This window comes from Camelus dromedarius, chromosome 33 (assembly GCF_036321535.1).
Source record: "Camelus dromedarius isolate mCamDro1 chromosome 33, mCamDro1.pat, whole genome shotgun sequence".
In the NCBI taxonomy this organism is placed as follows: Eukaryota; Metazoa; Chordata; class Mammalia; order Artiodactyla; family Camelidae; genus Camelus; species Camelus dromedarius.
This window is the reverse complement of record NC_087468.1, coordinates 14,245,493-14,269,780: the sequence shown is the minus strand read 5'-3', so window position 1 is coordinate 14,269,780 and position 24,288 is coordinate 14,245,493. Positions and strand designations below refer to the sequence as shown.

The window sequence follows — 24,288 nt, the reverse complement described above, 5'->3', positions numbered from 1 at the left end:
CCTCCTCCCCTCCTTGGTGATAGCCTTTGGGGAGTCCTCCCTCCTCCACCTCAGTGGGGGATAGATCTCACCTCCTCGAACCCTGCAGCTGGTTACCAGCGCCCTGGAGGGCATGCCTCATTTTCCTTATGTGTTATGTGAGCCTGGGGACTGCCCGAAGGCAAGATTTGTATCTTGTTTATTTTTAAGGCTCTCTGTCACCTAGCTCGATGGACAGCACATAAAAGATGCCCAATAAATACTTTCTCTAAACCTTATTTTTTGCTTATTTTTAGTTACTTTCTAAAATTAAAGTATAATTGAATTATGACATTATATTAGCTTCAAGTGTACAACATAGTGATCCAGTATTTTTATAGATTATACTCCATTTAAAATTGTTACAAAATAATGGCTCTATTCCCTGCATTGTACAATGTGTCTTCGCAGCTTGTTTATTTTATGTATAGTAGTTCTCACCTCTTAACCCCCTACTCCTATCTCCCTTCCCTCTCCCCGCCAGTAACCACTAGCTTGTTTTCTGTATCAGTGAGTCTGTTACTGTTTTGTTACACTTACTCATTTGTTTTATTTTTTACATTCCATATACTCATTCGTTTTATTTTTTTAGATTTTGTATAAGTGATAACATACAGTATCTGTCTTTCTCTGTCTGAGAAAGGCCCTCTGGCTGTGCTGTTGCAGGGCTCGTCCACCGGGCAGGCACCTTCTATATGCATTTATCTGTCCAGTAACTGGTTATTTCCATACAAGGCGCCGAGCAGCAGCTGCCCTTCCATCTCTCTTGACTCTGACAGATGACATAACCCAGGGCTGCCAAGCAGAGAGTGAGTGGGGGCCCGCTGGCTGGGGCAGGGCACACTCAGGGCTGCAGGCAAAGCGGGTGAGCTTGGTGACTTCCTCTGCCGTCTGTGCTGGGAGCAGCGTCAAGCATCGGGGACCCCATGAGAATAATATCCCAGTGAGGATATGATCACCTGTACTCAAAAGAGTTGTTGAGAAGGTTTAACAAAAGAGAATTGTTTAAAAAAAAAAAACCAACCAAACAAACAAAAAACCTCTTTAAAAACTGCAAAGTGTTATAGAAACGGGACGCTTGTGGAGAGTGGATAAATGGGACCAGGAGGAGAAAGGAGGCTTGCTGAAGGTCACCAGCTAAACTGGCTGCAAGAAGCACTCTTTCTCCTGGAATTTAAAAAGTGGTCTTAGGACTTCGTGTCTTTTATTTATTTTTTTATTGAAGTATAGTTGATGTATGATATTATATAAATTACAGATGTACAATGCAGTGGTTCACAATTTTTAAAGGTTATACTCTATTTATAGTTACAATAAAACGTTGACCATATTCCCTGTGACGTACAATATATCCTTGTTGTTTATTTTATACCCAATAGTTTGTACCTCTTAATCCCCTATCCCTATATTGCCCCTCCCTCCTTCCCTCTCCCCCGACTGATAACCACTAGTTTGTTCTCTTGTTTGTTTGTTTTAAATTTTTTCCCTTAAAGGAGGAACTGGGGATTGAACCCAGAACCTCGTGCACGCCAAGCGTGTGCTCTACCACTGAGCTGTATCCCCCACCCCTAGTTTGTTCTCTAATCTGTGAATCTGCTTCTTTTTGTTAAAGTCACTAGTTGTATTTTTTAGATTCCACATCTAAGTGACATCATACAGTATTTGTCTGACTTATTTCGCTTAGCATAATGTCCTCCAAGACTCCATGTCTTGCAGATGCTTTCACAGGCGAAGCAAGGAAGTGGATGTATTTGTATCAAGGAAGTACCCTTGGCCCCCTACCTATAGGATCTCTTCCAGCTGAGAGATCTACCTTTCTGGTGGCTGCCTGGGAGTTAGTGGCTACTGGGTGAGAGCAGGGGCTCAGAGACCACCCGGCCCAGCCTCCCTACATAACAGGCCAGGAGACAAGATTTAGAGCCTTCTTGGGATCCAGATTACTTGGGTTCTTCAGCAATCCAGTCCCTGCCAGTGAACTTGGCAGAGAATACAGTCCTGACTTGAGACAGAAGTGAGAAATTCACAGCTCTCCATCTCCAGGGGTCCACTGAGTGGTCAGCATCCCAGAGGAGCTGGTGTGTTCTGTTCTGCTGGGGCACTTGTGACAAATGGCATTCTCAGTCAGGGTAAACCTTCTGTGGCATAGTTAGGAATGGCCGCGGATTCTGTGCTCTTCTAAGTATGCCGGTGTAATTCTACTCTGCCTCTCTCCTTAGGAAAGCTTAAGGGGATACAAGCAAGTGAGCAAGACATTATTATGGAAATAACCTTGAATCTGCCCTCTTTATAAATACACTCTGAACTTTCATGCCCTTGAGTATTTTACAATGTGTAACAAATTACTGGCATCGCACCTCACAGGACATGGGGAGACAGCAGTTTGCTGAGTTGGCCACCCATCCCTTCCACCCTCTGGCTAAGCCAGAAGACAACATCAGGTAACACCAGTGACATCAGTGACCTTGTATTTCTTATGCTTGCAAAACACACAGAACTATGACACGTGTTGTAACGCGTAGACCTCATTTTGTGTAAAATGTCATGTTTCATGTCTAATCGCGTTGTAAATAGTTAGAATTTTTTAATTCTTTGGGGAAAGGGACATTCCATTTCAACAATGAGAAGATGTCATGCAGAAGGCCCTCTCCCAGGTGGTGCCAATGACCTGTGACTTTTGGCAAGAGGACCATGAGGAATTTCCACCCACTCCCTTGGCCAAGAAGACTTCCTGGGTTCCTCAAGGGTCTCCTCCGTTGTGATCCAGGAATACCTTGTGCCTCCCCTGTCTCATTGCTCCTCACGCCGCATGGTGGTTGCAAGTTCAGTGGTTCCTCTGGCAACTCGTAGAATTCCCAGTGCCTGACGCATAGAGGCTGTAAATCCACACTTGCTGAGTTAAATTGAAGGGCTCACACGCAGAGTGCAGTAGTGTCCTCCACACTGGTTTCACTTAAACATATCTGCTGAAAGAACAGTTGCACCTAGAAGGGACCTTTGGAAACCCAAGCCCCTCATTTGGAAAAGTGGGAATCTGAAGCTTAGAAAGACAAGGACAGCCCGCTGAGCCGGTACCGGAGCCCCAGAGCCCCCACGGCCAGGGCAGCAGCCCCCAGTCACGTTTTCTCTCTCCATTTCCAGCCTCGTGAACTTTGTGTGTCACACCTGCTTCAAGAGGCAGGAGAAGCTGCATCGCTGCGGGCAGTGCAAGTTTGCCCATTACTGTGACCGCACCTGCCAGAGGGATGCTTGGCTGAGCCACAAGAACGAGTGTTCGGCCATCAGGAGATACGGGAAGGTGCCCAATGAGAACATCAGGTCAGAGCTGGGCCCTGGGGGTGGCGCTTGGGACTCCCGAATGTCAAGCGGGGACAGCAGCAGTGACAGCATCCCCAGGCCCGGGCAAGCTGGGCTGAGGGCACACCAGGAACGAACCCCAGACAGGCAGGATTCCGTCTCTCTCTTTGTCTGGGAGCCCATCTCTGAGGGAGAACGGGGTGTCTGCAGCAGCCGTCCAAACTGCAGCCACTGGCTGGAACTGGCTGCAGACCTGATCTGTGTGACTCCCCAGTGTTTAGTTTTTGAAAACTGATCTGCCCGTGTCAAAAAAAAAAAAAAAAAATTGGGAAATTTCACATTAAAAAAATCGGGGGTTCTATAGAATAGGTAAACAAGTTTATACTGTATAGCACAGGGAAATATATACAAGATCTTGTAGTAGCTCACGGTGAAAAAGAATATGAAAACGAATATATGTATATTCATGTAGTACTGAAAAATTGTGCTGTACACCAGAGATTGACACAACATCGTAAACTGACTTAAACGCAATTAAAAAATTCTTAAAAAATTTTAAAAATTAGGGGCTCTGGCTTCTCTTTAAAAAAATGTAAAGATTTGGCAAAATAAGCTACAGCTCAATAGCAACTAACCCCTTTAAAAACATCACGCTTTTTGGGGGGTGGGTATAGCTCAGTGGTAGAGCACGTGCTTAGCATGTGTGAGTTCCTGGGTTCAATCCCCCGTACCTAATTATAAAATTAATAAAATTTTATAATTAATAAAATTAAAAATTGTAAATTAATAAAATTGTAAATTAATAAAAATATACAGCTTTTCAAGTCACCACAGCCCACTAGTCCCACGCTGTACACTAGCCCCTTGTACTCATTACACCCAAAAGGCATTTGCATTTGCAACAATTAGTGGCCTCCCCTGGAGGCCATCACCAAACACTGGGGAGCCCCAGTTACAGAGCTCCCAAGTCGTGCAGACTCCGGCCAGGGTAGGACCTGACGCTAGTCTGCAGATGGGTGCATATGAAGCCAGCAGTGGAGAGCAGAAGCGATGGGGATGTTGATGCTGGGAGCATTTGCACCAAACGTGTAGGCTGTGACATTAAAGTACAGACTGTATCTTGGGCCCGACGCTGTGATGGGAATGCATGAGGCACTCAGCTAGTGTTTGTTGAATGAATGAATGAATGAATGAATGCAGTGCGGCCTCCCTAACCCTGCCCCTCTGCACAGGCTGGCGGCCCGCATCATGTGGCGGGTGGAGAGAGAGGGCACCGGGCTCACGGAGGGCTGCCTGGTGTCCGTGGACGACCTGCAGAACCACGTGGAGCACTTCGGGGAGGAGGAGCAGAAGGAGCTGCGGGTGGACGTGGACACTTTCCTGCAGTACTGGCCGCCGCAGAGCCAGCAGTTCAGCATGCAGTACATCTCCCACATCTTCGGCGTGGTACCATTTCTCCCACGGTGGGGGTCGGGGTTGGGGGGCGGCTGGGATGGTCCAACTAGGAAGTTTCCAGATGCTGCCAGGCCAGAGGAGGATGAAGGGGAGCCAGGAGAAGCTCTGGAGGGGGACAGAGTCCTCACACGAGATCTCACCCCTTTCTGGTCTTGCTTTACTATGAGGTCCTGCCTTCCGCTTCTGAAGTTGGCGGCTCACACGCAGGCCGCTCATTAGCTCTGAGCGGGAGGCTTGGAGGGTGATTTGCCTCCTGTTCATCCACACCTCCTCTACTGTCTCTCCTCCACGTTGAAAACACAGACCCGATCACTAGCCCTTCTTGCCCAGCAGTCACTTTGGAAGTAAGACTCTTCCTTTTCCCAGATCAGATGGGCCGAGAATGGGGAACCAGGGAGAGGAGAGTAGGAACTTTCTGGAGGCTGCTGCCCTGGAGCAACAAGTCCAGCTTCTCTCGGTCATGAGAGTCTAGGAGGTGGGGTGGGAGCCCAGGGGATCAGCAGGTTCAGACTGTGCGCTATGGGGTTCCATCTGATAGGCCTGGCAGAGTCCTCACCATGTGCTGATGCTTCTGTAGTAGAGTTCTCCAGAGAAACAGAACTAGAAGGATGTGTTCGTATACACACACACATATATATAGAGGGAGAGAGAGAGATTTATTTTAATGAATTGGCTCTTGCATTCTGGAAACTTGGTAAATCCAAAATCTGCCAGTCGGCCAGGAGACTGGAGACCCAAAGAAGGGTTGCAATTCAAATTCAAAGACCATCTGCTGGCCAAATATCTTCTTGCTCAGGGGAAGTCAGTCTCTGTTCTATTAAGGCTTTCAACTGATTGCACGAGGCCCACCTGCATGATGCCGGCTGATCTGCTTTCTTCAAAGTCTACACACTTAAATGTTAATTTCATCCAAGAAACACCTTCACAGAAATATACAGAATAATGTTTGACTGAATATCTGGGCACCACAGCCCAGCCAAGTTGACCCATAAAATGAGCCATCATAGCCTGTGTATATGCACACATTATTTTATGCAGTCTTTACAACACAAGATGAAGTCTGCGCTCTTAACGCTCCTATTTTATGGACCTGAAGGCCTCGGCCCAGAGAGGTTACATGGCTGCCAGAGGTCACGCAGTGAGCTGCTGTCCAGGGCCGGACTGGAAGCAGTCTGTCTGATGCCAGCGTTTCTACTCTTAGCAGTTATGCTCCATCGCCTCGGGGTGAATGGGTGTCATAGCCGGATCCCGGGGGCTACAGCCACAGGATGGCATAATCACCAGGGTGCCGGGCTGGAAGGACCCACAGCGACCATCTGGTCCAGCTTATTCAACCTACAGATGAGAAAAGGGGGCCCAGAGAAGAATCTTGCTCAAGATAATGCACCTTGCTGGTGGTATTGACAGGCCTGACCTCATGTAGTTGCTAAATGACTGATGAGATTGAGTGGAAAACGTGACTTCCTTCAATTTCAATAACAAAGAGCCATGTGCTGTACGCATCAGTACACATCTGTCGATGTATATTGTGTTATACTATGTACAGCAGGTATATATAGCTCTTATTTTTATATATAGCAGAAATTTGTGTGCAGTTATTAATGTCTTCTAGGTTATATTTATTCGGAGACATTTCTTTATACCCTGAGAGCAAATATTTGGGCTCTGTTTCTGTAACAAATAACTTTTTTTTAAGGAAAAGGAAATAAATTGAGTGCCGTGTAAGTAATGACCAGTTTGGTGTGCCTTGCATTCAGAGATACATGCTGCACTCAATCAGATTTTAGAAATGTGGACAGGGAGGACAAGATATCCACCAGACACCAAATAATCACAAAAAGATGCCAGTTTTGTTTTATGAACAGCTTAGGAGTTGAGGGTGTGTAGTTAAAGGAAGCAGGGGAGACACGCATACACATAAGGCAGAGTTTAGCAAATGTGAGGCTCTCCCTTGGTACTAATCTTTTTTTCCTTTAACTTTTTTTGGAGATAATTAGGTTTATTTATTCATTTATTTAATAGAGGTACTGGGGATTGAACCCAGGACCTTGTGCATGCTGGGCAAGCGCTCTACCACTGAGCTACACCCTCCCCCTCCCGTGATACTAATCTTGAGGGTCATTTGGAATCACACAGATAACAGGAGAAGGACTGTTTTGTTTCCAGACTCTCTAGGCACTTCCAGCATGAGATTGGGTTTTCTGTTTTTCCAGCATGAGGCTGGGTTTTCTATTTGTCTAAAAGCTTTCGACAGCGGGCTGGTGCTCTGGGCCCCATCTATGTCTGTTAGCTGACTCTTTCCTTTCCCTCCGGGCAGATTAACTGCAACGGCTTCACGCTCAGTGATCAGAGAGGCCTGCAGGCAGTGGGCGTGGGCATCTTCCCCAACCTGGGCCTGGTGAACCACGACTGCTGGCCCAACTGTACCGTCATATTCAACAATGGCAAGTAAGTGTGTCTTTAACCTGTGTGCGTGTGATGGGGGTGGGGAGACCTCACGGTGTTCTCTACACTCGGCTTAACCCAGAGAGAAACTGTTGAACCTGAACTGGCCTGGGCTTCAAACAGGGAGAGAACAGAAATTTCATTCTAGAATAACTATAGATGAGATAAATGCAATGAGGAAGACGACGCAGAATTCCACATGAGCAATTTCTGAGTCTTGGTATGTTTCTTGAAGTTGCCTAGGTATGCTAGAGAAACCTCTAACCACTATTTTAGAACTGGACGCCTGAGATTTTTCTCTCTAGAGGTCATTGTGGAATATCATCAGCTGAGAAGGCGCTCGGCAGGGACGTGCATTGGTCAAGTTCCCAGCAGAAACCAGAGGGCACACTCAGGGTTTACCCTAAGAGAATTTAATGAAAGGACAATTGAAAGAAGTGTGAGTAGAGTTTAAGAAACTGACAAAAAATGGTGAGGTGTCCAGGGTCTAGCAACAGCATGGAGCCGTTACCACCTCTGGACCTGGAGGGACAATGGAGGAAGTACTCTTCCTGCTGGTGGTGAGGGATGCAGTCATGGGAGAGGCCCTTTCTCCCCTGACCCAATGGCTTGGCTGTGCCTGCAGAGAACCCGGCCACTGCTGGAACTGTGACAAGGCAGAGAGGGAGCCCCAGGAGACGGCACACCCCAACCCCTATCTCCTCCCACCTTCTAATCTCCTCCCATTGGCCAAACTCCAACCAGAAGCCAGAGGACAAAGGAACCTGGGTGATGAAGCCCTCAGAGGTTCAGCCCCTGCCCCCTGGGAGCACAGATCAAGGACCAGGAGGGTAGAGGATGGAATTTGGGGTGGGGCACAAATGGGGACGAATCAGCAAACAGACTGAGCTCCTGGTTGTCCATGGCTCAAGCTAGGGGTCTTTGAGGCCCAAGCAATATTTCATCTGCTCTTAGAGACAAGCTCTTAGGACAGATGCACGTCGACTCCAAGCCATCAGCAATGAGCAGGTTTCCCTGCAAACTTCCTGGAAGCCAGACAATGATCTCTGGTTCTCAGCCAGGACTCAAGCCTAAGCCCCCGGAGAGCGAGGACTGGTTTCCCTTTTCCTTCCCATTTCCAGAAGCAAGGATTTGCATGACGCACTTGAGAAAGCACTTGAGAAAATCACTCAAGGCAGGGAAGTCTGTTTTGCACCCAGATGGTTATTTTTCCCCAGCACTGTGTTCCCCTTCCTAAGCCTCTTGGGGTCACTGGCCTGGACCTCAGGGAATCCTCCCCAGAGGGGCTGGTGTCTGGGGTTACCCTAGCTGACAGAGAGGATCAAATTCAGCCACATGTGGGACGGGTCTTTCTGGAGACCCCTCCCCTACGCAGAGGTGACCCAGACCGCTTCCTGTCACTATGTGTACCAGTCCCAGGAACCCGGGAGCCCTTTCTTCAAATCATCGCCAGTGCCCGCTCTGGCTTTGCATCCTAATTTCAAGCAGCCACATTTTACCTGGGCTTCTTAACTGTCGCGCAAGAGAAGGTGACTTTGCAGTCCCTGTCTAGCTGCCTGCCGTAGTGAGAAAAAAACACTGCATGTGATGGTAGGAGCCCAATTCTGTTTTTTTTTTTTTTTAGGAGCCCAATTCTATCTAATGCCAGCAATTTTTACATACTACCTGTGTGACCAGCCTCCAGATGCACTTCAAACGCTTCCCAATACGGACATCATATAAGAGACCACACTAATTTGTCCACGATGCTCGTTAGTGAGATAATAATAGCGTCCCATGTGTTTTTTTAGCACTCTACTTTTATTTTTATATTTTAAATTTTTATTATTTATTTATTTATTTATTTTTGACATACAGTCAGTTACAGTGTGTTAATTTCTGGTGTATAGCACAATGTCCCAGCCATGCATATGCATACATATATTCATTGTCATATTCTTTTTCATTAAAGGTTAGTACAAGATATTGAATATAGTTCCCTGTGCTATACAGAATAAACTTGTTTTTTTTTAAATCTATGTTTTTATATAGTGGGTAGCATTTGCAAATCTAGCACTCTACTTTTAAATGCATTTTCTCATGACAGCCTTATTACCAGGTTACAGATGAGAACGTTGAGGCTCAAGGGAAGGGAAGTAATTTGCCCAGGGCTGAGTACCTTTGAACCCAGAGCTTCTCACTCCAAATCCAGTGCACTTTCCACTATACCAGGCTGCATCTTGTCAAAGGGTCCCCCCTGGAAGGGGCTGGGATAGAGGCGGTTGTGATGGCCAAATCTTTGGCTGCATAACCTGACTGCTGTGCATCCTGCCAGCCCTACAGGATGAGCCAACGGTAATGATTTCCATTCGGGTATCTGTTTTGTTTTTCAGTCATGAGGCAGTGAAATCCATGTTTCACACCCAGATGAGGTGGGTCAGTCTTTGGAAACACCCCTGCTCCTCTGACCCATCTCCCTCACTTGCCTGGTTTGCTGGGGCTGCCCCTTCCCGAGACTCCTTGGCTGCCATCTGCTCGTAGCATCCTTCTGCACCCCAGAGTCTTGTCTTTGCTGAATGCTGTATTTTTAATGCATTGATATTAATCATTTTGTTCCTCACCCACTACCTGCCATGACTTTGCTTTATTTCCTTCCTTCCCTCTCTTTTCCTCCCTATTTCTCTCCTTCCTCCAATATCAAAGCATGAGGGTCCCTTCTTGTCCACATCATCTTAGCAAAACCCCACTTTGTCCCTCCAAACCCTGCTTATCATGAAATGAGGACTGTTGACATTACTGACCTACTAAAAAACTGTGTTTGTTCATAACCATCAAATTCTTAGTCAGACTGGGTTCTGAAATTTGTGCCCATAACTATGATATTTTTGATAAATATTTGTTCTCTTTACTGCATCTGACCAATGATGAATTAGTGGTTTAGGTTAGATTTTACTTTTGACATTTCTTAATGACAACTGCATGGCCACAGATGGGTTTTTTCTCAGGCCAGGCTTGAAAGTACTTGGAATGGTCTTTGGATTAACAACAAAATGCTTTCTTGGGAGTCTGCGCTTTGGCAATGCAGGGGTAGGACTGGTTGGTGCATCTGAGTCAGGGTTGACGTGCATTGCACGTGACTTTGGGTGATTCACGTAATCCCTGGGCGCTTGGTTCCACATTTGTAGAGCAAAGGTCAAGATGAGAGCATCTCTAGGGACCTTTCCTTTCTAATTCTAAGTCTCTGTAGCTCCGGACTCTGCCTCTGATCTCTGCAAGAAGTACTTAAATAAGTTGCCTCCTCGAGGCTCAATTGGCTGAGCTATAGAATCGCAGAGTGTTAGAGATGGAAGAAGTCTGGGATCTGGAAAGGGGTGGTGGTCACTTTCATGCCCTGATCCCCAGTTCCAAGTTAGGTAAAATGGGGCATACATATGTGCACTTTTCACACCTAAGTGATACTTAGAAACTAGTACCATTGAAATAATTTGAGCCACTCTTGTAAGAATTGGCTTAACCATGGTGGGAAGCAAACAAACCTGCTGGCTAACTCAACTGGCCACCGATTCATTCTTGAATGAGGATCCTTCTCTACAGTGAGCTGCCTCCGTGGGACCAGACACCAGAGATCACATTCAACAGTGGCCCAGGAGTTGCTCAAATGCCACTGTTAAGGATGTGAGTCAAGTCCTAACTCAAGGGCATTAATGCATCCCATTTCTTGTGCACTGCAGACCCGGGAGGCAGACTGAAGACAGTCAGGTGAGGCCAGTTTGATGTGGTGAAGCGCGAGTGGCTCTTGAGTTCTAATCTTGACCTGTCGCCAAAGAGCTGTGGGACCTGGGGGGACGTTACGTCACCTCTCTGGGCATCAGTATCTTCATCTGTGAAATGAGGAGGTCCAGCCCCTGGAGCTGGGACGTGTTAGGATTCCAGGCAGAGCTGTGGGTAGGATCACCTTGCCACCTCTCTCTTTCATCCCTTCGGTAACAGCTGCTGCCAAAAATTGGGGTGGAGAAGAAAGGAAAGAAGGGACAAAAGATGAACAAGCCCTTAGATTTTGCCAGGCTCCATACAGTTGTTTTTATATATATTATATTATCAAATTTATTTGGTACATCGTGTATCCCAATTTGAGAGAAGTTTCTTTAGCCTCAAGTGGTCACCTCAGATGCCTGGACATGCATGTCGCTGCTGTTCAGCGGTTCCTCGCTTGGTTGTCACCTCAGAGCATGAGGAAGGGGCTGCCTCTGACTGGGACCCTCCTGCGGTGCTTGGACCTTGCCCTGCCTTTCATTTTTTTGTTGTTTGTTTGTTTTTGTTTTTGTTTTTTGTTTTTGGCGGGGGGAGGTAATTAAGTTTGCCCTGCCTTTCACATGGCATCTGACTCAGCCTCTCTGGAGGATAAAAGACATGCAGGGGGACCTCTCTGCCGATGCTTCCCCAGCCCTCTGCAGACTGCCACTCACTCTTTGGGTTACAGGTTCCCTCTGGGTAGTGAGGTCCCCGGATCCTCCCCAGTCCAGGGGAGACACAGGAGCACAGCTTAGGGTCCAGCTTGCCAGGCTCACCAATTTTCTGTTGCCTCGTGGGTGGAAGGAGAGGTCCATGGGCTGGTCTCCATTTGTTCGGCATTAGCTGGGTAGTAGAGCTGTAGGTAATCGGAGGGTCAGTTCTAGGCTGGGAGGGGGTTGAAATGCCATCTGCTCTTGCTAACCGCCTTCAACCCCAAACCCATGTCCTCCAATAAACACAAAGTGACCTGTTGAGGGGGAGGGTACAGCTCAGTGGGAGCGCACATGCTTAGCATGCATGAGGTCCTGGGTTCAATCCCCGGTACCCACATTAAAAAAAAAAAGTGAACGATACAGTGGGCTAATGAAGTGAGGCTTTCAGTTGCCTTTGGTGATCTCCAGGCGTAAGGCTCTTCACATAAGTGACCCATTGCACCAGTGGCCAAGGTAAGAGGGGCTTACAGTTAGACACAGAATGGGCTAAGATGGTGGGCAACTGAATGTGCATGTTTCTGAGAGAAGCAGTCCCCAGCACTATCCAGAAGTGACCATTGAATCTTCTCTTGTTTGGAGTTTTTGCCTTATTTCGTCTCCCCTCCCTCGTTGCGGACAAGCAGTGGCTGCTTACACGGGGATAATGGTAGGCATGGAAGCTTTGTATGGTTTCATGACCAAGCCCAGCCCTCTGCCGGGAGTCTATCTGCGCTGATTGCAGAGCAATTGACTGAAGGGAGCAGACTTGACTGTTAGGATGAGTAGAGCAGAACGATCCAGAAAACTGTGCTTCACATCATGTCCCCTCCGTTTGGAGGGAATGGCGCTTTCCCGGAGTGCTAGTGGAGCTCGTTGCCTTTGAGACTCAGCTCCTTGAAACCCTGAGGAGCATAAATCCCAGCCTGGGTTTGATCCATTCTTCTCCTTTACCCAGAATTGAACTCCGGGCCCTGGGCAAGATCTCGGAAGGAGAGGAGCTGACCGTATCCTATATCGACTTCCTCAACGTCAGCGAGGAGCGCAGGAGGCAGCTGAAAAGGCAGTACTACTTCGACTGCACGTGTGAGCACTGCCAGAAGGGGCTGAAGGACAACCTCCTCCTGGGGGTGAAAGACGACCCCAAGGTACATGCAGCCCTGCTCCTGGGGTGCTGGGGCCGTCTTCCCCACGGGCAAGGCAAGAGTGGGTTCCCCTGCTAACCAAGGCACCCCTGCCGTCCGCTCCCAGACGACCAGCCTCTAGGATGACATGGGTGCTGGACAGAGCACTGCCGATAGGTCCCCACTGGTGTCTTGGTGCCACCACTTTGGGTATTTGAGTTTGGGGAAGTGACTCAGTTTCCTCATCTGTAAAATAGGAATGATGGCACGCACGACACGGGCTTGTTAATGAGGATGAAACAAGATGCTGCTTGCAAAAGGGGTGGGCACATCGAGTAGACACTCAGTAAATCTTAGTTCCGCTCCTTGCCCCTTGGCAGCTTAAGTGATGCTGGGAATTTCATACAGAGAGACCGGATGAGCAGAGATGTGTTGTCTGGTTATCACAAAGAGGTTCCTAGTCCCATGGCAAGGGGCAATGTGGAGAATGATTAATATGCTTACCTCCTGAGTAGCTGTTGCCTAACTGATGGTGAGACCGTGGAGCAACAGAAGGCTTACTGTGGGGGGCGATGTCGGGAGCTCCACTGAGCTGGGAGAGAGTTAGGCTGCCACGTGTCAGAGCAGCCGATTAAAGTAGCAAGCCTTTTATCACTTTCCATGATGGCAAAGCAAGAGGCTAAGACTGGAGTGGGCGCTGACTTCCCACGGCCCATCTTCCCTCCGTGGTCCATCTCCCCACTGTGGGCCATCTCCCCCCATGTACACGGAGGTGTGTGTGTTCGGGGGTGCTTCTGATATGGGAAACACAACAAGTAAATTTTTCCTTCAGACTTTGAGAAATTTGGCTCTTTTCCCTCAAAATTAGAGTGCCTTCATGGGAACTGGCTTCTTAATTTTGGTGCCTCATAATTGCACCTCAGGGTCCATAAAACTTCTGGAGCCTTTTGTTCTGGGTCCCTCAGCAGTGAGCAGAGCCCCACATCTGTGCTGGTCCATCTCATCCTCCACCCGTGGGCCTTTCATAATTTTAATATCAGAACATCGTCTTTCTAGGGGGACAGTATGGCTCAGTGGTAGAGTGTGTGCTCAGCATGCACAAGGTCCTGGGTTTTTAAACAAGATCACTAGACTGCTTAGGCAAACACAGGAAGTCAAGTGGGTCTAGATTTCACAGAGACAGCTGACAAGTTCTCTCATGATGCCCCTTTGGTCAAGACAAGGGACTATGAGCTGGATGCTGAAACACTTGGGAGGGTTTCAATGCCCTTGGCCACAGGGCCTCTTCAATGAACTCCAGTGGCTGAGTATGGTTTTGGCCAAGCTCTTGGTCTCTATCCTCAGCTCTGTGCTGGCCAGTATTAAATCAATGATTTGGGTGAAGACAAAAAGTCAAGGACATACCTGTAGAATATGTAGTTGACTTAAAGAGAAAGAATGGTAAATCTTTTGGGCGATGGAGTAGAATGAGAATCCAAAATGCCAGAGAAAACACAACAGAGATTCATATCGGATACTGCAGTGGGTCCAAAATTCCAGACATGAGCAAAGAGTGGGGACCACTGGCCAGCGGCAAGGCTCTGGAGCTTGGTCAATGGAAAATACAACATGGGTCAGAAGCATGATGAAGGAGTTGGGGGGACCTTGAGCCGCATTTACAGAAATGAAGCATTCACAGTGAGGGGGGCATTGATCTGGTACTACAGTGAATGTCAAAGATGGCAGCTGTCCAGAGATGCAGTGGGTTGCCTCATGAAGGGGTCTCCAGCTCAATCTCCCTCCTTTCCCCAGCCCTCTCAGGATGTGGTGAAGGAGATGATACAATACTCCAAGGATATGCTGGAGAAAATTGACAAGGCTCGCTCTGAGGGTTTGTACCACGAGGTAAAAATTCATTTTTATAGGGGATGGAAGTGGAGAGGAGGGCAGAAAGTTTTTCTAGTAAGGGAGGAGAAAGGAGTGTGTGTGTGTGTGTGTGTGTGTGTGTGTGTGTGTGTGTGTGTGAGTGCAGGGGGTAAAGATGCGGAGGCTACTGAGCAGGTTGTCTTTCTAAAAGTTGTCCTAGGGTTGAGTGCATGACTCTTCTTGCTGTTAAGCATTTAGCACATTTTAGGGGCATGTTCTCAGTGACTGGCTATTCAACTCACTGAAACTGGGTTTGAGGAGGGAACAGGCAGCCTGACGGGTGTCCCCGGGGGTTGGAGGGATCTGTGATATCTAGCTTGGCATCAGGGATGGAGGAATGGAGATGGCAGTGGGTGGCTTGCTTTCCCGTAACTGAATGCGTGTGGGGGCTACGGTTCTAGTCTCTACTAACTGTGCATTCAACTCTGGCTTTCGACGCACCGGGAGTTCTCAACTGGCTGTACTCTAAAATCACTGAAAAACCTTTATGCTCAGACCCTGACCCAGGACAATTCCACTAGAATCTCTTGGGATGGGACCCAGACACCCAGATTTTTAAAGCTCCCAAGTGATTTCATTGTGCACCTAAAATCGAGAGCCACTGCAAACACTGACCGAGCGCTTGCCAGCATTGAATTCACCCAGCCGACTTGTTGGAAATACAGATTCCTGTGTCTCACCCCCTGAGATGTGATTCATTCAATTTGCAACAGAGCACAGGGACCATGAATCAGTATTTCCACCCCACCCCACCCCGCAAGTTCTTTAAACAACTTGTATCGCTGGGTTTGGGTGCCACTAGGGCATGGCCATGGGGAGATTAATTTGTGTTCATTTCTATCTGCTTTTCCCTTATTTTTGTTCCTTTCCTCACTCATTCCTTGCCCGTTTTTGAGCCCTTACTGGGGTGACTGACACAAGAGCTGCTCTTTGCCTCCCAGGAGTCCTGCCAGGCAGGTGGGGAGAGGCCCACGAGCAAAGTATTGCTGTGCAGTATGGAAAGTCTACGGCAGAGGCTCGAGGGAGGAGCTGGAGCCAGCAGGAGGGCCCCGCTGGTTCTGTCCTCTCTGCTCTCTGCCTCTTCACGTCCCTTCTCCACTGAAGCCTGGCAGGGCCGGCTGTGGGGCTGGACCCTGCCCATGGGCTTAAGAAGATTACCTGCCGGAGGATTGATTACCAGCCTGCACTCTGTCACACCCCCACCCAGCCGCCTAACAGGCCCCTGGGAAAGTCTCAGAGAACATTGGCTTCCACCCACTTGAAATGGAAAGAATTGTGTGACATTTCTCCCAGGAGAGCAGCCAGGGAAGGAGAGGAGAGCTATGAACCACAAAAATCCAGAAACCATCTGACTTCGTAGGGTGCAAACCATACTACACTATAAATGAATCCGAAGGAAAAGCCTGACTCCAAGCTGCCTGGGGCCGGGCCTGTCTTTTTCCTCCCCAGGTGCCAAGTGACATCCTCATGGTGGGTCTCCCGGCCTCTGTGCCGATCTGTCCTGGACACTTCCACCAGGGCATGATTGTCCAACCTCACTTTGCAGAAGGACCACCCAGGGGCATATGTGAACTGCAGATGCCAGGGGCCCTTCCCCAGCTATTCAGTTTTACTTGGTCTGGGGTAGAGCTCAGTCATTGGTATTTTAAAAATCCCGGTGATTCCAAAGCGCAGCCAGGAGGAGAATCACGGGAATGCAGATTAAGATAAAGCTCCGTGGCTTGGTTTGAACCCTTGCTCCATTGCTCACTGTCTGTGTAACTTTGGCAAAGCACTTACCTTCTCTGTGCTTCAGTTCCCTCATCTGGTAAAATGGGAGTATTAGTGGCACCTAGCTCATTGCACTGTTGTGCTGGTAACTGTCCACGTATGAATACAGCTTTCCTAACTCTCTGCTACCTACTGGCTTACGTGATGACGCCTCATTCTGCCACGTCAGCCGCGTCTCCCACCGTTACTTTTCCCATGCCTACATCTTAGCCAAATGGGACCATTTTGCTGTTCAGATCGCAAACTGGCACTTTCCCACCTCTGTCAGCAATTTCCACAGCCTTCAGAGTATGAGTGTCCAACGCCACCGTGATGCTCCCCAGGTGAATTAAGCATGAGCTCTGGGGCAGTGGTAACGGGCAGGGCCTGTGTCTCCTAGGTTGTGAAATTATGCCGGGAGTGTCTGGAGAAGCAGGAGCCAGTATTTACCGACACCAACATCTACATGCTGCGGATGCTGAGCATTGTTTCCGAGGTCCTGTCCTACCTGCAGGCCTATGGGGAGGCCTCACACTACGCCAGGAGGATGGTGGATGGCTATATGTATGTCCGATCCTGAGTCTTGGATAGTCTTCTGGAAATGTGTCTGTTCCAGGGACGGCACACCTGTTGCTACTCTTCCCTCCTGCACCCACAGCAGGCATCAGTAATCGATCGCAGACCTCCTTATGATTGAGCCTTTTTATCATGGTGTTCCAAGCAATAATGTCCAAATAATCAGATCTGATAGCTGAGATGAAACCTATTTGTCGTCTCTGGTCTATTTCAAATCCCCCAGCTCATCTGTTACTTGAGTGGCATCTTGCGCTTGTGGTTTCCAGAAGGCTAAATGTAGCTTGATCTTAAGTGCTTAGAAAGGTTTCTTCCCCCCTAACAATCAACACAGGCAACCTTGTCAGCATTAGATTTTATTTAAGTTAAAAAAAAAAAAAAGGTTTCAGCCCTCCTTGTTTATAAATTGTAAACTGCAACTCCCCTGCCTTTGCTCTGCTAATGTCCTCTCTTGCCTTCTGTGTCCACATGGGCATGTGAATGTGTATTTCTGGGCAAATTCAGAATTTGTATGTCTGGGTATGTTGGCACAAGAAGGTTCGTTTTTTTGAGTGGATATTACTCATGAGCAAAACCCGGGGAAACTGTACAACATGCTAAAAGGAAGCCCTGTTAGCAAGGTGCCAAGGAGGTGAAAATACAGCTCAAGGGTGAGGGCCTCAAGGGGCTGGTGGGAGAGAAGATGGACTTAATCAGTGAGGCTACCTTGTAAGTTGTCAGAGGCCGTGCGGATACAAGCAGGCTGGGAACCCGTGTTATGATGATTTTCTCTGCCCCGCAGGAAGCTCTACCACCCCAACAACGCCCAGCTGGGCATGGCTGTGATGCGGGCGGGGCTGACCAACTGGCACGCTGGCAACATTGAGGTGGGGCACAGCATGATCTGCAAAGCCTACGCCATTCTCCTCGTGACACACGGACCCTCCCACCCCATCACCAAGGACCTAGAGGCAAGTGGCATCCGGGGCTGGGCCTCCCTGCCTGCTCTAAGGGTGAAAGCTGAGTTCTAGACCCTGCTTTTGGAAAGACCAGAGATGGCCTGCTGGACCAGAAGGGGATTCAGAAATGCCGAGCCCACTCCGTGGGTTTTACATCTGAGAACACAGAGGGGAGGGGAGTAAGCTGTCCTTAGTCACAGAGTGAGTGGCCAGCAAAGCTGAGACTTGAACCCTGAGGGGCTCAGAGCCTGGGCTGAGAAAACCTAAACGATGATGTGCACGTGTGTGCAGCCCGTGGCCCACGGGACAGGACTCAGGGAGCGCAGGCTCTGGAATCAGACTGCTGGGATTGAACCCCAGTCACACAGCCCTTTCCAGCTGTGACGTGGAGAAAAAGGATAGCGTTGTGGCAAGAGTTCCGTGAGTTACTGCGAGCGGAGCACTCAGAGCCGCACTTAGGCAAGCGGCACGCTCTTCATCGCTGCTGGCCTCCCCTGTGCTTTGTGCTGGTTTATTTGAAAGTGACAGGGTTCGAAGGCCTGTCCAAGAGGACAGACTTTGGTGTCATTGAATGTATGAGAAGACTGACTTTATGTGAGTATATTAAGCTTGTCAAACAAGAGTCTCTGTCATCATATTCACTGCTGTAACCCCAGCCCCTCCACAAAGCCTGGCCCGTGATAAATAGCTCCCAGAGGGACGGTGGGAGAATAAGGGCTTTTCTGTAGGTCTTACGCTGGAATATTCCCTGTCCATGGTGAAGTACAAGGGAATGGGACCCATTTCATGCATGAGGAAACTGAGGACGGAAGGGATTAAGTCATTTGCTTAACATCCTGCAACCTTAACTGGGACCTAAGTTCAAATCCAGGTCCCCACCTGGCAGTTCCTGAGAAGACACATTCCCTGCTGAGAACAGTTCCCCAAGCTGCTCTCTCAGTGGTCTGACTCGCTCTCTCTAACAAACGGAGCCCGCTGCCAGGACCTCAGGCCCCCAGTGGATGAGAGAGTGTGTGTGTCAGTGTGTGTGTGTGTGTGTGTGTGTGGGTGCATCCTCTGAGGGGATGCAGTTGAAATCTCCGTGGCTGGGAGTCACTGTCCCATTGTCTGTCATTTCCAAAGGGGCCAAGGTGGGTCAGAGACCAACACATCCTGGGGGCTTGTCAGCGCTGTTCACAGTGTATCTGGTCCCACAGGCCATGCGGATGCAGACGGAGATGGAGCTGCGCATGTTCCGCCAGAACGAGTTCATGTACCACAAGATGCGCGAGGCCGCCCTCAGCAACCAGCCCATGCAGGTCATGGCGGAGCCCAGCAATGAGCCGGCGCCGGCCCTGTTCCATAAGAAGCAATGAGGACCTGCCTGGTGGGGGTTGGGGGTAGGGGATGGGGGATGCGTCGTGGTTGGGGAACAGGGGAGACATTCTGGAGGCAGTGGGTTTCTGGGGGAGCTCTTTGATGAGGAAGTCAAGGTAATGCTCATCTTTGTTGCTGTGAGAATGTACTGTTCTGTGTCCCCCATGGTCGTTTTGGTTCATTTCAACTCAGTTCCATTCAGTTCAACTCTAGCCCAGCCCAGCCCAGCCCAGCCCAGCCCAACTCATCCTACAAATATTTATTGGGTGCTAGGCCCTAGGGATAAAGGACCCTAAACATAAACAAACAATTAAAGCACAGTGTAATAATGGATGTAATGGTATAAACTATATGGAGGGAGGGTGGGCATGTGTCTGGCGTGTGTGTGTGTGCGTGTGCGTGGTCGCAGGGGTGTCATGGAGGAGATGACATCTGAGCTGAGGGTGGAAGGTGCCTGGAGTCTCAGATGGCTGCTCACCCATCTGTGCAGGTGTCTCTGGAATATTCAGGACTTGGCTGACCGGGGTGGGTGATGTCCAGTCTCCCCAGTGAGTGTGGAGTTATGAAGAAGGGGCTGGGTTTGAGCCATTCAGGTCCTACTCAGAGAACGGAAACCTTTTCAGAAGGGAACCTGTGCAGAAAGAGGAGGGGGCTTTGCCCAAACCATTTGAGGCCTCTGTTTAAAGTCTGGGTTCCAAGCATTATTCGGAAATTACTTCCAGAACACAGAGAGGGGGTGTGTCCTTTCCCCACCCTTGCCACCAAGCCTTGTGATTCTTGTGACGTGGGGCTCCTTGGACAGTATCTGTGATTTTTCTGGCCATTGGCCTCCTAGGATTGAAGACGTCTCTTCAGATTGAAGTAGAGGGAGAAACAAGGAAAGAGATGCCTAATGGTCATGGGTCCAGAAGACTTGGCCTTTGGGTGTTTCCTTTGGTCTTTACCAGCTTACACTTCATCACCAGCCCCCAGGAAATCTCTATTTTTAGTGATGAATAATTATGACCTTCCTTGCTTAATTTCTTTCACTGCCCACGCCCCCAGGCCGCTGCTTTTCTTGCCAGAAGGAATATCTTATCTGGACTCCACATGTCTAGGTTAGGATCTCTTTGAGGGGTGTGACCAAGTTACCCTCATCTCCTGGGAGGCTGCTCTGGTTTCCACCCAAGAGTAAGGGTCTTGGAAATCAACCAATCTAGTTGTCCTGTTATCTTCTGGGATCCCAGATGTCTCACCAATGTTTTGGGGGATCCTGGGCTGAAACCCCCCATTTGAGAGTGTCACCATGTCTTCTACACCATCTGGGGCCACCCTTGACCTCACAGCTCTAGCTGAAATCTTGAAGTCAAGTGATCCCACCGGGCCCCATATTTGTCATCGGTGCCTAAGGTGTTCGGTCCTCCATCCCCATCCTTTCATTCTCAGAATGACCCACTGCCTCCCTCGTAACCTGACCAACAGCTCTGTCAATGTGCCAAAAACTGTCCAAAAACTCTGCAAAGATTCCACTTCTCTGCAGAATCCTTGTACAGAATACTCCTGGCATTTGGCTCTTTTTTGAGGACACCTGCTTCTCTAGAACTTGCACAGGGAGAGTGACAGTTCTTCCAAGCCAATGTATGACGTGTCTACAGAGGGCACCAGCCTTCTCCCAGGGACCCAGCTGTGCCAGTTCAAACAATCACTCTTGCACCCCCATATAAAACCTTCCCCCAGACCTCTTCCCTTCTTTGCCACTGCTAATCTGCTGGTCATTCCCCCATACCATGGTCTTGTTTTCCATCCCCTCTTTCTCAAACTTGGTGTCTTCAAAGTCCACTTTCACAAATCGTTGAGACCTCTTGCTTCACAGATTCTTCATTTACTCAGCTCCAGATGTCTTTCCATTTCCTCCATTCACTCTCTCTTGGCCTTGCCCTGGACACTGCCATCACCCATAATTCCTCCATTTTTAATGTCTAACTTGCTGGTCGTTGCCTTCTGCCTGCTCACCCCTCTGTCTCCTTCCTCCGCCCCAAACTGCTATATGACGTCATGTGTGTCACCATCCTCCCGTCTCCACTTCCTTCCAGATAACCAGTGCATCAGCCTGTCTTCCTTTTTTTTTGCCTCTCCGCACTTTCTGCTCAGCAGAGCCCCTGCCTGCATTAATTAAGTTGTCTTGTCTTTCCTTTGCTGCACCCAGAGGTGCTGAGCACAGCCAGGAAAACAGCACCTCTCTGAGTAGCAGGCGCCTCCACGGACTTCTCCTCCGCAGCCTCAGCTGACCTTGGGGTGCAGCCCAGATGTGCATGCGTTATATGCCCCTTGTTGGCTCTCCCTTTGCCCGATAGTTATTTCAGGCTTTCACTCCTGTCCTGGAGTCCCCTGCTTTGAGCAGAGCTGCATCTCCTGCTTCATGGAGGAAACAGATACAGGAGATGGGGTTCCCTCAATTTCCTCTTCCCACATTTACACACATCGCGTCTGTGCTCATCCTTCCCTCCCCTCCTTCTCACACCAGTGGGATGGGAGCCCTTTCCGTCTCCAGAGCGAGACTCTCCGCCTGGGCTTTGGACCCCGTCCCTTCCTCGGTCTTCAGAGCTTCGTTCCACTGATATTTCTTCTCACCCTGGGTTCGTTACACTTCTCTGTCCACTGGCTTCTTCAGAGCAATTAATAGACATGCTGAGGACTCTGATCATAATCTTCACGGCTGAGTTTTTTAAAGGCTTTGTCTCTCATAGTTATCATCTGCCTTTCTTGGCTTTCTGCTTCTTCTTGGACCCCTGCAGGCTGGCTTCCCGAATCCGGGAATGTGGCTCTTCCCAAGGTCGACTCCCATGCGTGCTTCTCAGCCCTCATGTTATTTGGCTTCTCTGCCTCAGTCGGAACTGCAGCCTTTGATTCTGGGCACCACCTCTTAGCAATGGTCCTCTGATGGCGCTTCTCTCCCTACCCTGATGGGCTGGCATTTCCTGGAGCTGATTTTGTTCATCCTGGTCACTCTCAATCCATCTTCATCTTATTCTGCACACCCTCCCCCATGAGCTCAGCCAGACCCTTTGTTTAATCCCTACCTTGAGGCTGATGTCCTTAAAACTGTAGGAGCTCCAGCACCATGCACCCTCTCAAGTGTTCTTCAGGCACATCAAGCTCAGCATGTCCAGCAGAAGCTCTTTCCCTTTCCTTTCTCTCCATCCCCACACTGCTCCTCCTCAGGACCGTTCTCCCCACCGAGGAGAACGTCTGACTTCTGCTCTGGTCACTTCCGGAGTGTCTCCTGCATCTTAGACTTTAGTCAGACCCACTCACTCACAGGTCCCTGGGTTACCCATGTTCCCCTGTGTGCTCCTTGAGGTCTGAAACATTCTGTCTAAAAACCTGACACCCGCCAACTCCTCTTCATCCTTCAGCACCCACTTTGGAAATCACCCCTTCCGTGAAGCCTTCCCTGCAAGCCTTAGATTCAGCTGGCTGCCTGTCTGAGTCTGTCATACTACCCGTGAGTCTCCCATCATAACACTCTCCTCACAGCATTATAATTGCCTTTTTACTTGTCTGCCTCCTCTATCAGATTGTGAGCCTCTGGAGGGCAGGAGCTTTGACCCTTTATTTATCTTTCTATTCCCAGAACCTAGCACCTGGAACATAGTAGGTGCTCAGTTTATGTGTATTGAACAAATGAATGAATAAGTGAATGAATTTGCTTAGATCAAAGCAGGCAAGACATGAAACTGTGTATCTTCGGGTTCTGATGTTACAGCAGTCCACAAAGGCCATTAAATTTTCTGTGTTTCCAAGCCAATATGTGTGGCTTCTTCCTTTCTTCTTTGTTTTTTTTTGGGGGGGAGGGGTGGGTAATTAGGCTTATTTATTTGTTTAATGGAGGTACTGAGGATTGAACCCAGGACCTCCTGCACGCTCTACCACTGAGCTATACCCTCCCCCATGGCTTCTTTCTTCCTGACCATCTGTTTACAGCAGTGTTATCTGACAGAACTCACTGTGTTGATGGAAATGTCTTCTATCTGTGTTGTCCAATACAGCAGCCACTGGCAACATGTGACTATTAAACATTCGAAATGTGTCTTGTATGATTGGGGAACTGAATTTTTAAACTGTATTTAATTTCAATTAATTTCAATTTAAATAGCCAATGTGGCTAGTGGCTACTGTATTCGACAGTGCAGTTGTAGAGAATACTTTGCTGTAGTTTTTTTTTTAAATTGAATTATAATCAGTTAAACATGTTGTGTTAATTTCTGGTGTACAGCATAGTGATTCCATTGTATATATATTCCTTTTCATGTTATTTTTCATACCATCAACAGCTGTTTATTCAGCTTATTTAAAGCAGGCTTCAGGCCCAAAGTTCTCTGGGTATTTGTGCAAAATCCAAATTCAGCATCTGAAATGAATTCTTCTTTTCAGACAAAAGCATACAAACAGTCACCTCCTAAACCAGAGCTGTCCCCAGTTAGGGGGAGACTTCGGGGATTTTGTCAGATTCCTAGTGGAGAAGACCTTGTTTCTACTACTTTCCTCCTCCTGTAGCTTGAGGGTCAAAGGACCTTGGTTTCACCATTTATCAGCTGGGTGGTCCTAAGCAAACCTCTTTTCCTCTCTGTGCCTCTTCTTCTGCTCAGAGAGGTTAATTTCTCTGGGCAGTAACAGAGCTTCCGCTAACGGTCTGCACGTCAAACCCAAATGCAGTTCCCCAGGAATCCAGCTGGTAATGATGACATCTGTGTTTCATTGGGATAACACTGATACAATTTCATGGGCTCCTTACAAAACCCATAAGAGAAGGTATTTCATTGCCCTTTTTACAGATGAGAAAACTGAGGTAAAAATTACGGATTGGTTAATTAGAACCACGTCTTCAAGCCCACCATTGTTACTTGAAATCCTCTGCTTTTTAAAAACTCATTGCTCATTAGAAAAAAATGGTTCCACAAAGTTAGTTCCTCATAAGATTCAAATAATATA

General features: G+C 48.5%; 1 protein-coding gene across 3 annotated transcripts in view; it reads left to right on the top strand.

Annotated features, from left to right (window-relative positions):
• Window positions 1–21,293, top strand: part of SMYD1 (SET and MYND domain containing 1) — a 31,384-nt gene extending 10,091 nt beyond the window's left edge. The window contains exons 1-10 of one of the 3 annotated variants that reach the window (XM_064481935.1): window positions 2,344–2,456; window positions 3,157–3,333; window positions 4,545–4,758; window positions 7,085–7,215; window positions 9,585–9,623; window positions 12,631–12,820; window positions 14,588–14,680; window positions 16,851–17,014; window positions 17,805–17,973; window positions 19,158–21,293. In XM_064481935.1, the coding sequence (XP_064338005.1) occupies window positions 2,383–2,456; window positions 3,157–3,333; window positions 4,545–4,758; window positions 7,085–7,215; window positions 9,585–9,623; window positions 12,631–12,820; window positions 14,588–14,680; window positions 16,851–17,014; window positions 17,805–17,973; window positions 19,158–19,316 (1,410 nt within the window). In that variant the 5' untranslated portion in view covers window positions 2,344–2,382 and the 3' untranslated portion in view covers window positions 19,317–21,293. Of the gene's footprint in view, window positions 1–2,343; window positions 2,457–3,156; window positions 3,334–4,544; window positions 4,759–7,084; window positions 7,216–9,584; window positions 9,624–12,630; window positions 12,821–14,587; window positions 14,681–16,850; window positions 17,015–17,804; window positions 17,974–19,157 lie in introns of those variants that run through there. The other 2 variants (XM_064481933.1, XM_064481934.1) reach the window with 2 other exon arrangements.
• Window positions 21,294–24,288: the final 2,995 nt, after the last annotated feature.